At 42.3% G+C, this 17,787-nt stretch overlaps 1 protein-coding gene across 4 annotated transcripts; it reads left to right on the top strand.

Moving 5' to 3' along the window:
- Nucleotides 1-344: 344 nt before the first annotated feature.
- LOC131668229 (protein dimmed-like) lies at nucleotides 345-17,527 on the top strand. Of its 4 annotated transcripts, XM_058942198.1 has the most exons (7): nucleotides 538-635; nucleotides 4,606-4,709; nucleotides 4,784-4,973; nucleotides 8,967-9,099; nucleotides 9,990-10,178; nucleotides 10,910-11,046; nucleotides 12,724-17,526. In XM_058942198.1, the coding sequence occupies exons 4-7, from the start codon at nucleotides 8,971-8,973 to the stop codon at nucleotides 12,881-12,883; spliced, it is 615 nt and encodes a 204-aa protein (XP_058798181.1). In that variant the 5' UTR covers nucleotides 538-635; nucleotides 4,606-4,709; nucleotides 4,784-4,973; nucleotides 8,967-8,970; the 3' UTR covers nucleotides 12,884-17,526. The 4 variants fall into 4 exon arrangements, with proteins under 4 accessions (XP_058798182.1, XP_058798180.1, XP_058798183.1 ...); XM_058942199.1 differs by lacking the exon at nucleotides 4,606-4,709 and having other exon boundaries at nucleotides 345-635; nucleotides 4,784-4,969; nucleotides 12,724-17,527; XM_058942197.1 differs by lacking the exon at nucleotides 4,606-4,709 and having other exon boundaries at nucleotides 345-635.
- The last annotated feature ends 260 nt before the right edge of the window (nucleotides 17,528-17,787 follow it).

The following is a 17,787-nucleotide window of genomic DNA, read 5'->3' as shown; positions in this document are numbered from 1 at the left end:
CTGTCTCGCGCAAAAGCCTCTCACTTTCGCCCCTCACCTTCGCGCGAGTAAAAAAAGCTCTTTCTCCCATTGAACAAAGTGGAGACGAGGCCGTAAGCGTACGATCCACCGCCACCGCCGCCGCTGCCGCCGCCGCCGCCGCTTCGTCGTCGGCGCTCGAGGAGAGGGACATACCGGCTCCGTAAGTCTTGGGTATAAAGTACAAAGTGGTAGGGGTCTCTCTCTCTCTCTCTCTCTCTCTCTCTCTCTCTCTCTCTCTCTCTCTCTCTCTCTCTCTTTCGATCGAGCGGCGAACAACCGCAACAAGTAGTCGTTTACAGTTATAGTCAGTCCGTATCGGGCGCTCGCTCAGCTGGGACACACTAGTCTCTGACGCGAGCGCGTGCGTACCATTTTTCTTTTTTTTTCCTCTGCTGACCGCTCTCTCTCTCTCTCTTTCTTTCGCTCTCTGGCATTTGCGGCCGAAATTCGACAAAGGCAACGCGGTCAGCGGCAAAAACTCGGCGCTCGATTGGTCAGTGCTCCGTTCGGCCGCGTGTGACAACTAAGTGCGCGAGTGCGTCGGCCGTAGTACAACAAACACACGAAGAAGAACGGAAGAACTGCATTTGGTCGTCGCTGGCTGCTCGGACACGGTACGGCTCTCGAGGCGCAAAGGCCCGCCACTTGCCTAGAAATCGCAATTTCACCCGTTGCAAAACTGTCAGACGGCACGAGACTTTCATGCGCCCGCACTCGGCTGTCCCCGACGCTCGTGGAAACGCACAGCGAGGCTCGGTTTTCTCTTCTCGTCCCCGCAGCGCGCGCGCGACCGAGAGAGAGAGAAAAGAGTCGACGCTCGAGTTTAATCCGCCTAATCTTATTTGTCCGGCCTGCGTCTTGGTGCGCGCTCGCTGAATACGTGGACGAGCGCGGCACTGCTATCGTTCGAGCCGCGATTGTGAATGATTTATGCAATCTGCCAACACGCGCGCGGGCACGCGGCTTTTCCGTCGCCAATGTCGCGAGCATTATACGCTTACTTGATTTCGACAAAAAAGTACTGTCTGCGTGCGCGCGTTGCGATACCGTTATATAGACGGTTTAAATGGCCGGCAGGAAATCGAACGGTGAATCAAGTGCGCCTATGTGTCTCGTGCCCGTCTGTGTTCGCGTGCGAATGTGTGCGTGTCGTTAATTGATAGGTGCGATAAAAAACTTTTGCATACGAGAAGAACAACAAAAAAGAAGAAAAAAGTAATTGCGTGGAAAAAAAATTTTGTTTTCTCTCGCCACAGCGAGCTGGACTAAGCTCTTCGCTTCTGATTATTCGCCCGTCATGTCGCCTTTACATAATTCCGCCTGATTTGGTTATCTACATATATATGCGCACGTTCAGCTCGTTCGGCCGTGTCTTCTTTTTTTCTTCTTCTTCATCGCGATCATCGAGACGCCTACTCTTTGGAAATTCTCTCGCTTGCTTTTTATTCGTCAGTAAACGAGAAACTTGATATCGGCGACTGGCTAAAGTTAGTGGGTTATATGCGAATGACGTTTTCATACTTCTATTCGTCGATTCTGCCACAAACTTTCCGTTTAAGTTTTCGATATTAAAATTGCGACATTCGCGTATGTATGTACACGAATTTCAAAAATAAATAACTAAACGCGACGTTGGCCAATTACGTGTATGTAAAATTTCAAAGAAAAGCATCGCATGTACATTCAAATCTCAATTAGAATGCAACACACTGATACTACGAAGAATTCTCTTGATAGAAAGATTCTCTGTGCTACTCGCGACAGCTTAATTCTATAAACAAGCTACTTGTACGCAAGCAAAATGCACGGAAACACACTAAAACAGAAAGAAAGGGGGAGAAAGAGACAATGATTATTCCACTGTAGATGTGAAATTTGAAGAGGTAGTTTAAATATAGCTTAAGATTTCTTTGCACAGCTTCAGCTGTTACCTTCTGTACACACGTGGACTTGGAAAACGTCAATCTAAAGAAACGAGAATATTTTCAAACTGAAGAAATGAAAAAATAGGTGGCTGCCTCGTCCGAAGATTTCGCTATCAGGGAAAAACGCCGGTTGTTGGCCGCGAGTGCGCGTTACGTCAGACGCTCTTTCTCGTGGTAGCGCACACACATATATGTATACACACGGCTGTGCCGCGCAAAGTCACTCGGTGAATGTCGAGAGATAGCGACTCGCTGCGACTGGACTTGACGCTCGGCGCTCGGCGCTCGGCGGAGTCTCCTCTCTTTTAATGGCTCGTGCGGATTCCGGACGTGCAAATATGTACACGAGCTCGCCGGCTTTTCCAGCTGACATTGCACGGGAAAATCGTTCGGAGAAAATTCACCTTCGCGCGGCGCGCAGTTTTTTTTTTCTCTCTCGCCCGCGGTGAAACGTTGCACAGCCGTTGTTGTTGTTGTTGTTGTCGTCGTTGTTAGTAGTGATGCCGGCGAGACAAGCCATTTCCTTTTTTTTATCGCACCTAGATTTTCTTCGCGATTAGTAATTTCGCCGTGATTGCGCATGCCACCGACTATGAGTCGCCCATTTTGACGTAAACCTAAAATGAGGGGACTACGTGCGCATCAATGGTATTATCGATTTTTACAGTGTCCGAAGGAAAACAAACACGGACGCTCGGGCGTTTGCCGTTCGAAAAGAATATCGGAACTCGTTAAACTCACCAACTTTGTACGTACGAATCAAGATCGCGGGGAAGTCGGAGCTCTTAGAAAGTCATAAGTATTTCTCTTTTTTCCTTATTTTTCAGTGTCCTTCGTTTGTCAGATAAGAAAAAACTAATTGTTCATCTATAGTATAAATGATATAGGTATATATGCATTCCGGCGGGAATGAGACATTTTAACGAAGTAACCGTGCGCTAATGTTGACGTTGTAAAAATGCGCAATGAGCTGAAACGCAGCTGAGAATTCCTCGTTTGCTTTATTGATAATTATTCATTTGCTCGCTCTCGAAAAATCTTATCGTTCACACTTGCGAAACCCTCTCGAATCTCATTGCAACCGCGTGCTTTTTTTTATCGCGCTCGCTTGCATTATTCAAATTCGAAGCCTTGAGAGAAAGAAAAAAAAACGTAACAGGCAGAGAGAAAATGAACATTGAGCATTCACGAAAACCAGTTTCGTTTCTGTCTAATTTTCGCACGTGACGGTTATTACGCTTTGTCGTGCGGATTTGCAGTTAATTGCATGCCCGACGTTCGGACATTATCATTTCGCTCTGCCTTTTAATCCAACAGATCAAATTTCGATTTACTCCTACGTAGCGTGCGAGATTACTTGATCTATCAGTTTCTGTTATTATTCACAACTGGGAAGAACGCGAATATTTAGTTTTTGGATGTGACGAAAAACGTACACGTTTAATTGACGATTCGACGCATGCGGGAGTGAAACGTGCAATTTTCGAGCGCCTGTAATTATCGAAAGTGGTTTTTGCACAACGCATGATTTTTTTCGACCGATCCTTTTTATAACTTTGTTCCCATGCCGCGCAAGATAATTATCAGTTTGTGTGAGAATTCGCGTGTATCGAAAAGTTATAATCTCTCTTATGGAAAAACTCTCAATTACAATGCGTAGGAAATTCACTTGGTTACAAAGCTTAATTACATCTCACGTAACTCGAACGCATGATCCAGCATTTCATTGGAAATTATAAATTTATTTTTTTTTATTACCGTCGTAATAAATAACAAAACTGTCAAAAAAAACTAATGAAGTGTGAAATGGTCTTTTAATTACGATCGCTGTATATATACCAGCAACATTCCAACATGTTCTTTAACACACATATTTAAACAGCTTGCAGAGCATTTCTTTTCTTTTTAAATCGTGAATTTCCGTTCACGACCGATAGAAAAAAAGATATACTGTTTTATCTTCGGTTCATTAAATTTTTAGGCCAATCGAATCTACGTAGAATGTATCTCATCACTTTTTGCGTACAGAAAATTTTTTGGAAATAAAGCATCCAGGAGTCGTCGTTTATCCGTCGACGAAGTCCAGTCGAAGCGAGTAGCCGTATAAAGAAAAGTGCGTTGATCGCACGATCTTGGACACGATCGGCGTCGTAGCGCAGAAGACGCGCGCGAAGAGGAAAAGAGCGAGCGATCGCGAAGGGAGTTTTCGCAATCTCCATTAGCGAAGAATGCCGAGCGCGCGCGGCGTGCTTCGCACGAAAATGAAAGTACTCCATTTCTCGGCGGCGCGCCGAGCGTCGCGACAGCGAAAGGCGGAAAAGCCGCCGTAGCCTTTAATACTCCGCGGCGATCTGACACACGCGCGCGCGGTCACGCACGCGCACATGCACGTGCACGCAAAGGAGATTTGCTTCATTCATTGATTAACATTGAAGCACTCGAATCGCGTTAATTAAGATAAATATACAGTGTACACATAGATTTTTAACTTGATCATTGACAGCGAAAGCGTCAGCTTATTTTTTTCTTTTCAAAGAAGAGGAAACGGATGTGCGCAATCACGCAAGATTTCACTCTCTCTCTCTCTCTGGCATTTTTTCAAAGTCACCGAGTTAATTAACCGACGATGTCGCTATCGTGTTTATGTTTTTTATTCTAGTGCAGCGGTTGCTAAAGATAAAGACGAGAGGGCAAAGTAATCTCGATGCGTGATAAGCCACAAGGCAGCATTCTTCGATTCTCAAATCCGTCCTCTCCCTAAAAGTAAAATAAGCCTCTGCGCGCATTGCCGGTTGCAGAATCATTAATGCGTCTGCTTGTCTCTTTTGTTGCTTCAGATATGAGGATCGAGGAAGATCGGTGAGCGAGGAAAAAAACAGTGTTTTGAGTGTGTGCGGAGGAGGAAAATCCAAAGACGCTTCGCGAGAATTTCAAGTTCATCGGATGCTCTCCTCGAGATAAGCGTGACGATCTCGAGAGAACGGCAGTCGTCGAAAACTTGTCTTTCTCTTTTCCTTCGCTCTGTAGGTGAGTTTTCGTCGTTATCTTTTTCTTGATTACATTTATAATTTACGACTGACGTGACGACAAAAATCATGGCAAATAATAGAGGGAAAGTCGATTAAATAAAAAACGAGCTGCCAATTCTTCCTTAAAATGGCGCGCGTTCGCGGTTGGCGTATTAGCGCAAAAAATTGTGATTTTTAATTGCGGGCGCGCGCATCGCGACTGAAGGATAAACAATGAATTTCCTTATCTGACAAACGAAGGACACTGAAAAATAAGGAAAAAAAGAGAAATAGTGTGTTGCGCGACGCAATAATCTATGTGATACAAATTTAAGTGGGTCGTATTAAGCAATTGTTTATTTTTCATCGTTTCATCGCAATCGTCTCCATGTTTTCTTTTTCGAATAATAAAAGTATTATACGTATAGCGTGCTTTTTTCCGCCCAAACGCACGTCGTTTGCGCACGTCGTGACGATCGTGCAGCTGTTCGCTCGTGTACATAGATAAACCGAACTCGCGTCTTTTTGTCTCAGAGCGAAGAAGACAAGAAAAAGAACTCTAACGGCCGTCGCTAGCTTCAAATGAAAGACGCGGCTCGAGCAGCGCTGGAAAAAGATTAATTAACATTTGAATCGGCCTGCCCGTTATCGAACGAATAGCAGTCGATCCAGCAAACGCAATAAGTCGTACAAACGTATGCGTATGCGCGCACGTATACGAGTTCGTCGGTTTATCAAATCGCCATGTCCCGCGAGCGAATCTTTGAGAGCTTTTCGTTATTGCGCCTCGCGTTCGATACGCGTTATCAATTTGTGCTTGATGCCAAAGATGACGTTCCTGTCTTTATTTAGATTCTCGTAGATTTTGCTGCTTTGCTCTCGTCAAACTTTTACTTCTTCCTAGATTAACTATTGTAAGGCGCTGCTTTGCTGAGCGTTAATTTCATACCTATCGTAAATGCGCTGCGTTCTCGAAATAATTGCGCTAGATATAACGACGACAACGAGCAACTTGAAAGTAATTAAAAAGGAAAGTTGAAAGTCACATAATTGGCGCCTGATAAAAGATAAAGTTTCATTCAAAAGGAGACCAGGTTTGTTTCAATTTTGCTCGTCCAAGTTCTCCATCGCTGAAAAGTGAGATGACAAGCGCAAACGCATACCATCAATTTACAGCCAAAAGAAACAGCTTAACGATGTTTCGCTGATACACATAAAAAAGGAAGTGTTTTGAAACGTCTACTATATAATCCAGCAGGTCAGTCGCTTATAGCTCCGCGCAATGAGCAAACAGTTTTTGCTCTAGCAAGTAGTTAAACTGAGAACTGACCCGAATGTATAACCATTACGACACTCTCTCTCTCTCTCTCTCTCTCTCTCTCTCTCTCTCTCTCTCGAGAAAATGAGATAGTCATTCACAAAGAATCGAAAGACGAGGGAGCAAGACAGGCAGCAGAAAAACAAAACAAAAAACATGGAGACGTCACGCGGAGAGAATACAAGCGCAACGCGCACGGGACGCTGGCGAAGTGGGACGACACGCGCTGCGACGCGCGAAAAACCAAAGGAATGCAAATACAAGCAATATTCGTGAATTCTGCTGATACAAAGGCTTCGAGGTAAAGAATCAGAATGACAGACTTTCCCGACGGCGACGACGCTGCGTGGCGTGTACAGAAGCGCGCGAGCGAACGACTTCATAATAGGGACACACGCGAGAGGGCATATATATAGCGGCTTCCTCGTTAAAAACGCATTACGACGAATAGAAATCGTCCATGATGATTCACGCTACAGCGAGCGTTGTTGTGATTGAGACTTAGATACATAGCTGGCTGTTTTTGTATAGCTACCACCCGCTCGGCACCGAATCCGAGTTGTGTTTGGACAACCTTCTTATTTTTCGCTGTCGCTCGATGAATTTCCAACATTCAGCAGCACTGCCATTTCCGTTTTATACAGCCTCGAAGGTCACGAAAGGTCAGGTGCGATTAGCCCCAACTTCCATAGAAATTTCGTGCTCTGAATATTCAGTAGTTTGGCTGCTTCGAGCTTCGGAAACCAATGTCTGACTGGCTTTCACATCAAAAGGTAGGCCGAGCTTGACATCGTTTCGTTCAGATCCGACGAGAGATGGTGGCAATCTTTGATCGCACGGTCACGCTATATCGGTAGCACCGTCGATAAAAAAGAAAAACATTTCGAGTGCTAATCTTGGATAAGTCCTTGCAACTCGTGTGCAAGTCGAAAACCGCAGGTGATTCTGAACGTTCGGTGACGCTCGACGTTCGTCGTCAAGCAAGAACCGATGCGTTTCGTAGAGTGGAGCACAAAATACACGTGACTTTATCGGTAATTTTCTCATACATCGATGTCATTCGATTGGCGGCGATAGTTTCTTTTATTTTTTTGTCCCGTAAAGCCTTATCAACGCCGAAGCCATGCACACACAGCGCAGGATTTATTAAAGAGCGGCGGGGGGGGGGGGGGGGGGGAGAGAAATGTATCGCTATCAGTTTCGTGATGCCGAGCGACATCCACAATATACATACATATGAGAATACGCGCGCGATCGCCGAGTGAATTTTTATTTGAATTCGTTATCGCGCGCGAGCGAGGCGATAAAGCGAATAAAAAATGTGCGGGCGTGTGCCACTGAAAGAAGTGATAGGCGCGAGCGAGACTGGCCACTGGTAGACACTAGAAATCACAAACTAGACAGATAACGACGCATCGTCGTCCTGCGACGATCATTACGAGACTTCTGTATATAATAGAGCGTAGAAGTGACATCAATACCGTGACTGAGAAAAAAAATGAGTTATAAATTCTTATCAAACTGTGAAACGCCATTTCGATTCCGAAAAAAAAATGAGCACGTCAGCAGAAAGTTAAGATCCTGAAATACGACATTACGAATTTCGCGAGCTCTTGTCTCTGCGCGGGCAAAGAGAAATGCCTGAGGCGCGTCGTCATCCTTGAGAGGCCGCGCCGCTCTCTGTTACGCGCGCGCGGGAATTCCCGCGGCGGCAGCGAAATTTCAAGAAACGCTCGGAACCCGCGGCTAGGGCAAGAGTAACGAGGCATTCACGCGCGCCGTAGCGTTGTATTCCTCTTCTCGTTTTTTTTCTTGCAGAGAGAGAGAGAGAGAGAGAGAGAGAGAGAGAGAGATCGGTGTTGTTTTGACGCGCAGCCTCCGCATTCCCCTCCCACCCCCCTCCGCTTTTCCTGAAGATTCACGGCCAAGGTCGTGCGTCGAAATAGCGTAATGTCGATGAACTCTCGATGCCTTGACCTACTTGAAAGCCGACGAAAAGAATGAAAATGCGCGCGCAAGCTCCGTCTGCCCACGAATCGATCGAAGATCCGGCGAGCTACGGAGTCGCGCGCCAGAGAGGATTGCTTTATTCGATTTCGCTCGTACAGCCTCGTTCGAGCGTTTATACGCGTAAGCGAGAGACGTCCTTTTCTTTGAAGGTTGCGTAACGACCGTTCGAAGCTCGAGTGGACAATGCAACGCGATGATTCGGTCGTTTATATAGGTCTTATGTGAAAACCGATTACTAGGATGATCGGATAGAGAAGAACATCTTTTTCCGCAGCAGAGCATTGAAATTCGCAAAATTAGACTACGGCAGTTTCTCCGATAAGAGTAGATTACGTCGATAAAAGAGAAGCCTCTATTGACTTTGAAAGGCTGATTTTCCTCTCTGCCTACCTCGAGACAAGCAAAGAGTCTTCCAATAAATTACGTAAATGAACTCGCTTGAAAAAGCAGATTTGCGATGAGCGGCCTGCAGCACGGCAAAATTATGCACACTTGGAAAAACTTTCTACTTTGAATGCAGCGGCGCGTTAAAATATTTCTCAATGTAAATCCAAGCGAAAAACGAAAGTGACGCGCGCGCCCGCGGATAATCCGTCGGTGAGAAATTGGCGCGACGTGGCCGCGGGCGAGGCGCGATCGGCCGAGCGCACTGAGCGCACCACTCACGAATGGCCATGCTTGCAGGATAATGCGAAATCTAGAGAGGTTATCAGCAGGCAGCGATCAGGACTCAGTCGATCAGGAGATGTACATCGACCTGGACGACGCCTCCGTGGACTCGCTGAGCGGTAAACGAGGCCGTCACCACGTCGCCGAGGTATCCATGCATAACATTACAGATTGCACGCACACGCGCCGCCTCTTTTCGTCCACTATCGAAACTCATTATGCACCCGCTCCACATTCTCTACACTTCCTTCCGCTTGTATATCGCGCTCTTCGTCCTCGTCACGCTTTAACCTGCATTATTTTTCCATTTTTACGTTCTTGCTGAAAAAGATGAAGACAAAAACAAGCAAATTTATACCTCGCTGGCCGACGGATGGATCGTAAAAATCTCGACTTTACGTAGCGTGATTTTTAATTAAAAAGGCAGCTTCTCTCCGAAAAAGAGTTATGGAAGCGCGCGCGCGCGCGCAGCCTGCGAGAAGGAGAGCCTTGGCCAAAGATTTCATTGGCCGATACGCGCGCCAAGCGTCAAAAGTTTTACGACAATTTTTACGCCAATTTTTACGCCAATTTTTACGCCAATTTTTACGCCAATTTTTACGCCAATTTTTACGCCAATTTTTACGCCAAGATTGCGCGCGCGTTTCGATGCGCGCAAACTCGGCTACATTACGCGGAATAATGTCAGTGTCGCGGAAAGCCTGTGCGCCTTCATTACTTTGAATGTATCATTGCAACGAAATACATGCCTCCGGCGCGTGCGCGCGCGCGTGACTCACACACGCGCTCGGTTATTAGCGGACTTTCGATGTTATTCCTGCCTGAAATTAGCGAGCGCGGAAAACGCTCGTCTCTCGCTCGAGCATTGCAAACACAAGCGTTTCCTCGCCAATTATTTTTCCACGGCGATCGTTTTGCTTGCTTCTCACTTGTGAGCCGAGGCGCGCTCGGAAATGCCGATCGACCGGTCAAGCTGGATCGCCAGCAGCCCGCTTATGCGCTCGCGACTCAGACGGCACATTGCTTATCGGCACGCAGGTGGGCGACGAGAGCGACAGCAGCGGCAGCGAGCGTGGCCCGAAACGAGTGAAGCGGCGCAGTCGAGGTGGCCCGCCAACGACCCGCAGACGAAAGAGCGGCATCTCGGCACGCGAGCGAACCCTCAGGCGGCTTGAGAGCAATGAGCGCGAACGCATGAGGATGCACTCGCTCAACGACGCATTCGAGGTATATATGCTTCTTCGCTCTCTTCTCCGCTTGCCTTATTCGCGCGGAACACTACTTGCTTTCTTTCTCTCTCTTTTTCTATTTTTTCTTTCTTTCTTTTATTTATTTCATTTTTTTTTAATTGTACTTTCTTTCTGACGTGAAAAGATTTTTGTACGGTCCAAGCTCGCATTTCACCAGATTTGCATTTTGGTCTCACGACGCATTCAGAAACGATTTCTAAATTTTTTTCTCTCGGAATTTGCATTTTAAATCGCGGCGTTTTGAAATTTGGAACGCTTTGAAAGGCCAACGAGATGCGATACGCCTAGCGCCTAGCCAAACGAAAAAAGATGCTCTGTGATTGACACGCGTATAAGTACCTCGAATATACCGTTAAACAAAAATCATATCTGTCCGACGTACAATAGAAAGATAAATGAACGTGTTACTACATATACTACATATACCGATACCAGGATCTTATAGCTCTCGAAACGCACTGTTTCCCCTGTCTCTTATCTATTTTGCCACTGAAATTAGCAACGTGTTTCTTTGAATTAATATTCACGAGAGTCGATGCGAGCGTGATGTAAGAATGTACGCGCGTAAAGGTATACAGTATTCCCTCGGGTAGAGGATGTACAGTCGATAAATCACATGGCGAACGAGATCGGCAACCTGCGAAAAGAGAAAAATAACCCACAGAAGAATTCACGCACACTGACGGCTGTATGATATTGTTTGAACAGCAACTACGAGAAGTGATACCGCACGTAAAAATGGAGAGGAAGCTCAGCAAAATCGAAACGCTCACGCTCGCCAAGAATTACATAATGGCACTGACGAACGTCATATGCGAGATGCGTGGTGAAGAGCAACCTTACACGTAAGTCCATAAACTGTCACACTAAAATTGGAATTTATCGTTGTCGGCAGCGGCGCGACCGATAAAGGTGCGCTACGGGAGGTCGCGTTCGACCGGGAGACACACAGAGGCATGGAAAAAAAAAAAAATACATGAAAAAAAATTGATATTCCCGTGATAACCTGATTATCGGGGAAACTTTCAAGATCGTCTTGTCGTGATAATACATCCCAGGAAAATACAGCTGAACCCGAGCGAGCGCGAGCTCTAATGCCGCAGCGGCACACGCGAAGATAATGAGAATTTATCGATCGAGTGTGTTTTTTCTCTTTTCTTTCCTGTGCGTTCGCCTTCGCGAAGAGATTTCGTCATTGCGTCAGTAAAAAAAGAACAGGGACAGACTTTGATGGCCGATTAATCAAAAAATTAATTATCGCGCCGCTCGAATCGATAGCGCGCCAACATCGTCGTGGCGTGGCTCCTTATTTTCACGCCCACGCGCTTTGCAGCCGCGCAATGAAATTCGGAAGACAAAAAAATTATTGCAAGGGCTTTCAAATGCCGCTCACTGATAATATTGCCAAGCTTTGTCGGACGATGTATAATTCATTGTCGCTCGCGCTGTCGAAATTAATCGGCGAACGCGTCAAATAAACACAAGCAGCCGGCTAATTCTGTAGCTGCGGGTCGTTGCAGAGAAAAGCAGAATCTCTTACAACGTTCGCATCTCGCTATTATTATCCGTTGCTGTTAATTAGCCAAGGAATATTCCTTCTGTGACCGTGCAAAAGCGAGTTTTGCAATGATCGACGCTTGTCATTGAATTTCCAACTTCTGTGAACGAAAATGGTTAGGATTCAACTTTTCTTCTTTTAAAATGTTTCTTTGCTTAGCAACTTCTCTAAATTATAAATTGCTGAAATTACTAGAATTGAATAAGATTGTTTTTTCAGTTCAAAGTGGACGATACTGCGTGCAAAAATGTAGCTTTGAGACATGACTGAAAAGAATTTCACTTGATGTATAATATGACTGACAGATTCTAATTAAGCTCCTATTTGAGTGAAATATATTAACATCGCTTTCCTAATATTAGATGGCGTCCTACTTGGTTTCATACTACAATCGAGCAAACTTGAAATCTTTTTAATAGACACAAAGAATTAACAAGAAATTGTAATGATATATACAAGAATTTTTATAGACTATCTGTCATTCTGTTTATTAGAAGGCTCTACATATTCTCTTTTTACAGTTTATTTTATTTACAGTATTATTTTACGAATAAAGAATTTCTAAGAATAAAATTTCAATTTTTCTAAAAATTTCCAAAAAGATATGATGATTGTAATAATTCCTAAAATTCCAATCGTAGCGGAAAATCAGCCAGATTCACCGGACGTATTTATAGCATGAGTTTTCTATTATATTAATAATAAATGACGTTGAGTATTAGTGAAAATAATTGGTATCTTGATGAACTTCGACAACCAAACGCACGAGTGCGAACGAAATCCGGGAAGCCCGACAAAAAAGCTGCCTCGCGTAACCGAGAATCTTGCCCTTATCAGCAAGTGCCGATAAACTCCTAACACTGTAACCGCTATCTGTCGAACGAAATGGGAAAAAGACAAGAAACGAGTCTGTCATCAAGCTAAGCGAGTTGGAATAAACAAAAATACTCTTTCTATTTGTTAGATTCGTGGACGGTGAGTGTGGCTCGAGCAGTGGTGACAGTAGCACCGGCCAGCTGGAATTAAGTGGCAATGACGAGCAACCTGAAGAAGCGTCGCCGGCATCTCATCACGAGACCAATAACAACAGCCTGCTACACGAGGATCTCGAGCGCAGGATATAAATAAAAACATTTGTGTGCAAAAAAGTGTTGTTCGACGAGGCGAAACGATAAACTGTGATAACAAATCGCCTCCAGTGCTCACACGCAAACGCATACCCAAGCACACCCATACATGTAATATTACATATATTATACATTCCTCCATAAACCGTGGTGGCCCTCCCCCTCCCCCGAAAAAATGGAAAAAAAGTGCAAAAACCCGTCCAAAAGCCCCGATGAAAAAAAAGTGAAAAAAAAAAAATAATATATAAATATTATATTATATTTAGTATAATAACCAGAGATGGACAGAGAGAAAGAAAGAGATAGAGTGTCGGCCGTGTGACGGACATTCCACGATAATCGTCATCATCGGATTCCGACTCGCGCGTTGTAACGGTTCCGAAAAGCGCGCCTTCGTATATATACGGCGTCAATGAACTTCTCTTGAACGACGCGAGCAAAGCGACTAAACCGGAGGATGGTGGAATGCGGCGGCGGCGGTGGCGGCGGCGGTGGCGGCGGCGGTGGCGGCGGCGGATGCCGGTTAAAACTCCTCGTGCCGCGGAGAGGGAAAAATAATTTTTTTTCTAATTTTATATAAATAAACAGACGCCGCTGTATACGATCGCACATTGATCTGTGTGTATTATACGTGCGCGCGCCTGCGTGGTTGATTTATATGTTAGGACTTGTTAAGGAGCGCGCGATATTGTTGTACGTCGATTGCATAATGTGCGAAGAGTTTTTTCTCTTAGATTATTACTATTACTATCATTCTTCTTTTTGCAGAGCAATAGAAATTGTATATTCTGAGGCTCGATTTCCTTTCATTTTTATTATTTATGCAATCAGTTTCTCATTTTTATTATTCATCTTCTCCTGAATGCTGAACATTCGACAATGCACCTTCGGTGCTTAGTTACCAAGACTCGAGCAGAACGATGTACTTCAACGAAGCAAAAAATAATTACATTCTGACGCGCAACGCGAATGATGCATGTGAATAACTATAGAAACGTAATGAATTTTTTTTTGTTCGTCTTCCTTTTTCATATTTTTATACTTGTAAATGAAAAAAGATGATATATATATTTGATTAAGGATATCGAGAGAAAAAACACTACTTTTCCAAGAAGGTGCAAACATACACAAACATACATATACATACATGGATATTAGCAAAAATTGCTGAATCTTTCGAAATGGAGAAACATGTTTGTGAAGTATTTTTAAATTGATAATGGATTGAAGTGATATTTTTCTTCCGATGAAAAACAAAAAAAATCTCTTGAGATATTCGAACGTTGAACGCTAAATCGATATTTAAATTATTTTCGTGTGCGGAAAATTGTACACGGTTTTATCGTACACACAAACTATTATGCACAATAACGTGGCGCGAATCAAAGAGTATCAATTCTTACACTATGTTACTGTGCACAATCATTTTTCTGTACAATAAAACCGTGCACGCCATTATTTTCGTATTTTATTTTTGTTATCCTCTTCAACTTTTCGACAACGATTGTTGCTTGAGTAATTATGTTAGTTCTTGATTGATTATTCTTTGTTAGCATTCAGTTTGCGGAAAGATCACGAATTGCATGTTTTTCCGCACATTATCGCTTCACCATTGTACAAAATATATCATTTAAATTTTTAAGCGAATTATCATCACCGAAAAACACATAATTTATGCATATTATCAAATAAAGAAATGCGTGCGATCATATTTACTTCTTCTTTTTTTTTCTGTTCGTCAATATTTTATTATCTTGTCAAAGTAACTATTGCGGAGTTAATATAATCTATTCAAATTCTAATATTTGTTGACGGAGGCGATAACTCCTGAATGGACGTGTAAATGAATTATGTATTATTTCTATCCTCAGCAAATGACGTAGCTTCAGCCTTATCATACTCTTTTTTTTTTCTTTTTTGTTTCAACGTCTGAAAATCCAGTCTGTATCATTATTCAAACCATTCCCGTGTAATAATTACTGAAAAAATTATTTTTTCAATTCGACGAAACAAAATGTTGTTAAAACGCTGTAATTGTTAGACGAAGAAACTGTGAATGTGTGCCTTGTCTCGCGTGTACAAAGCTGTACTCCATTAATCGCCAAGAGAGAGAGAGAGAGAGAGAGATAAAAGCTGTCTGGTGTACATAATAAATAAACGAAGTGTATTCTAGGAAAATTAATCGACTGCGAGGGACGATGTAAATTTATCGATTTTATTTTTCGATAAATAAGCTCACACCTGGCTTGAGCATTATACGCGTTGCTCGACAGTTTGCGTCTTCATAATTGTTCGCCGAGTGTCAGCTTCCCTTCTGATGCGATATCAATTAGCGGCCCCGAAGAACTAAATTTTTTCCTTATAATCGTGCCGTGTGTTAAGTACTTATTCTTCTCTGCCTCTCGTCTGGTTACTTATATATGCCAGAAACACGAGTTTCTTCTTTTTTTTTTTATCGCTCTGACTAATTGGAAAATTTTCGAGCTGTTGTGATTATCTTTATAGCGTTTCTCGCTTTAGTATTTATTGAAGAAAATTAATATCATCGACAAAATTTTACCACTTGCATTGCTTTTCCTTTTGTTACTCTGTGCGTCGTCTAATAAACATCCAGCATGCAACTAACGTGATTAGAATGTGAAAACTCCGCGCAAAAACGTTTCATTATCGCTTGTTGATTTTACGTCTAATAAGAATTATGAGCTAATTATATTTTTATCGAAATGCACAGCATTTTGCTTTCAAGACAATAATTCAAACAGTGGCCAAAAATATATATATATATATATATATATATATATATACATACATACATATATATATATATGCATTTTCGTTCGATTTAAAAAAGATAAATGTATTCTCGATCGACGATTATCTAAACTAATTACACACTTCGATTCGCATGTAAATTTCGTGAATGTACACAACATTAAGGAAGCTACATTTCCTTGAGTTGTATAGTATAATGTGTGCGTGTGCGTGTGTGTATGTGTGTAATGCAGCGACCGCGAAAATTTCTCATGTACACACGCGGAGGTGAAAGCGGCAGTGCCGCGTATACGTGAAGAAAAAAATATGTATAATCGCGCCGTTCGTAACGTTGCGAAAACCACGCGAGGAAATCCGCTTGGAAAAAAGAGTGACCTCAGAGTGAATAAAAAAAGAATTCTAAAAGGATTATGTAAGACTGCTGTGAGATAAAAGAAAAAAAAAGATGACTGACGATCATATGTTGCATATGTCCGTCTGTGTGTGTGAATTAGCGGATGATTGACCGCGGGAGAATCCGCCCATGCTAGCGAGAAAAATAAAAATGCATGCGTTGTGATGAAATTTTAATTTAAGCCGCCCCTCAACGAGAGTTTTAAGATTGACACGATGTACTCAGATTATGTCTATGTAGGTCTTAACGACAACAATTGTGCGATGTGTATGTGTATCAAGACGCGACAAAAAGATTTTAAAAAAAGAAGCCTGATCGTGAAAAAGGTTTGTGTGTGTGTGTATTCCTTTCGTTCTTTTTACTTGTGCGCTTACTCGGCTAACGAAACACACACATCGACGAAAAAAAAATACGTCGAAAATTACCATCATTCCTAGTAACTCTCAAAGCAGTCACTCTATGAAAATGCTCGTATCACACACATACATATACAGCGATTAATTATACACACAGAGATAGTATAAAAAAACGGTTTTCTTATTAGAAATAATATATATCTGCTATGCGTAAAACTTCGATGTGCCTTAAGTTACTAAAATAACTGGTAATTTTACATGTAATATCATAAAATATCTTCCTCGAGTTCGATTTCTGGTAAAGAGAGTCATCTTCGATTTATATATATATCTACACACATACACACACACGCGTGCGCGCGCGCACACACGCACGCACACACACACAGAGACACACACACACACACATAAATATAGAGAACTGTCATACCGGATGTATAATTTTATGCTTCGATAAAATAAACACAAATTATTAAAATAAGTAGCCTACAAGGCGAAGAAAAGATCCTAAGCATATGTAAATGTAACGCGCGCGAGAATAAATTTACATAAAAAATCATTGATTATTTCGAGAAAAGAGTGAAAAAAACCTATTTCATTTTCGCTGTATTCCTTTCTCATTTTTTTGTCTTTATATGGATTTTTTATTTTAAATTATTTCATGCGCTTCTCATCCTTTTTTCTCTTTTTATTTTCTCTCATTATCAATGTGTTTTTTGAAGGAGGAAGACGGCATATTCCTATTCTGAATATATTACAAATATACGAATTTCATCGTAACTGTTGCTTAATAAAGTGCAAAATATGTTTTTTTCTTTACACGAGTATTTTATTCAAATATCCTTTGAGTCCTATTACCTAGATTGAAACGTATTAATTTTTTCAGCTGATGTATCGGTTTGGATCATAGCACCATTATATTTTATTTAACAAATAATGAAAACTACTGTTTCATCAATTTATTTTTATTTATAATATTGCAACGATTTCAATCGTTTTGAAAAACACGCTCTATGACCCTCTTCTGATTAACAATACAATAATATAATGAACATTTATTATGGACTGTTAAAAGTTTTTGTAAATAATCTATTAACACTCACCGAAGGGTTAACAACGAGTACAATTGATATGAAACATATACTCGCGCGTAATATAAGTATGTACATGTATGTTGAACTAAAGACTGAAGGTAGTGATACCAAATTAACGATTATGAAATTACAATTTAATTAACTATCACTTTCAATCTGACCTCGTGGACTCAGCGAAACATATTCATCAATAAAATATTTGTAACATTGTTTTAATTTGTTTGTATCTAATTGTTTGTTGATTTTTCTTTTTATTAAAGACTATTTCCGAAAAACGTTATGTAC

This window comes from Phymastichus coffea, unplaced genomic scaffold (genome assembly GCF_024137745.1).
Source record: "Phymastichus coffea isolate CEN01 unplaced genomic scaffold, Cenicafe_Pcof_1.1 PCOF00075, whole genome shotgun sequence".
Classification (NCBI taxonomy): domain Eukaryota; kingdom Metazoa; phylum Arthropoda; class Insecta; order Hymenoptera; family Eulophidae; genus Phymastichus; species Phymastichus coffea.
Note: the sequence above shows the minus strand (reverse complement) of the source record. Positions and strands in the feature narration are given on the sequence as shown.

Coding starts and splice junctions, on each gene's coding strand:
- LOC131668229 (XM_058942200.1), top strand. CDS start 8,971: ATGCGAAATCTAGAGAGGTTATCAGCAGGCAGCGATCAGGACTCAGTC. Junction 9,100..9,989: donor GCCGTCACCACGTCGCCGAG/GTATCCATGCAT, acceptor ATCGGCACGCAG/GTGGGCGACGAGAGCGACAG. Junction 11,047..12,723: donor GGTGAAGAGCAACCTTACAC/GTAAGTCCATAA, acceptor TCTATTTGTTAG/ATTCGTGGACGGTGAGTGTG.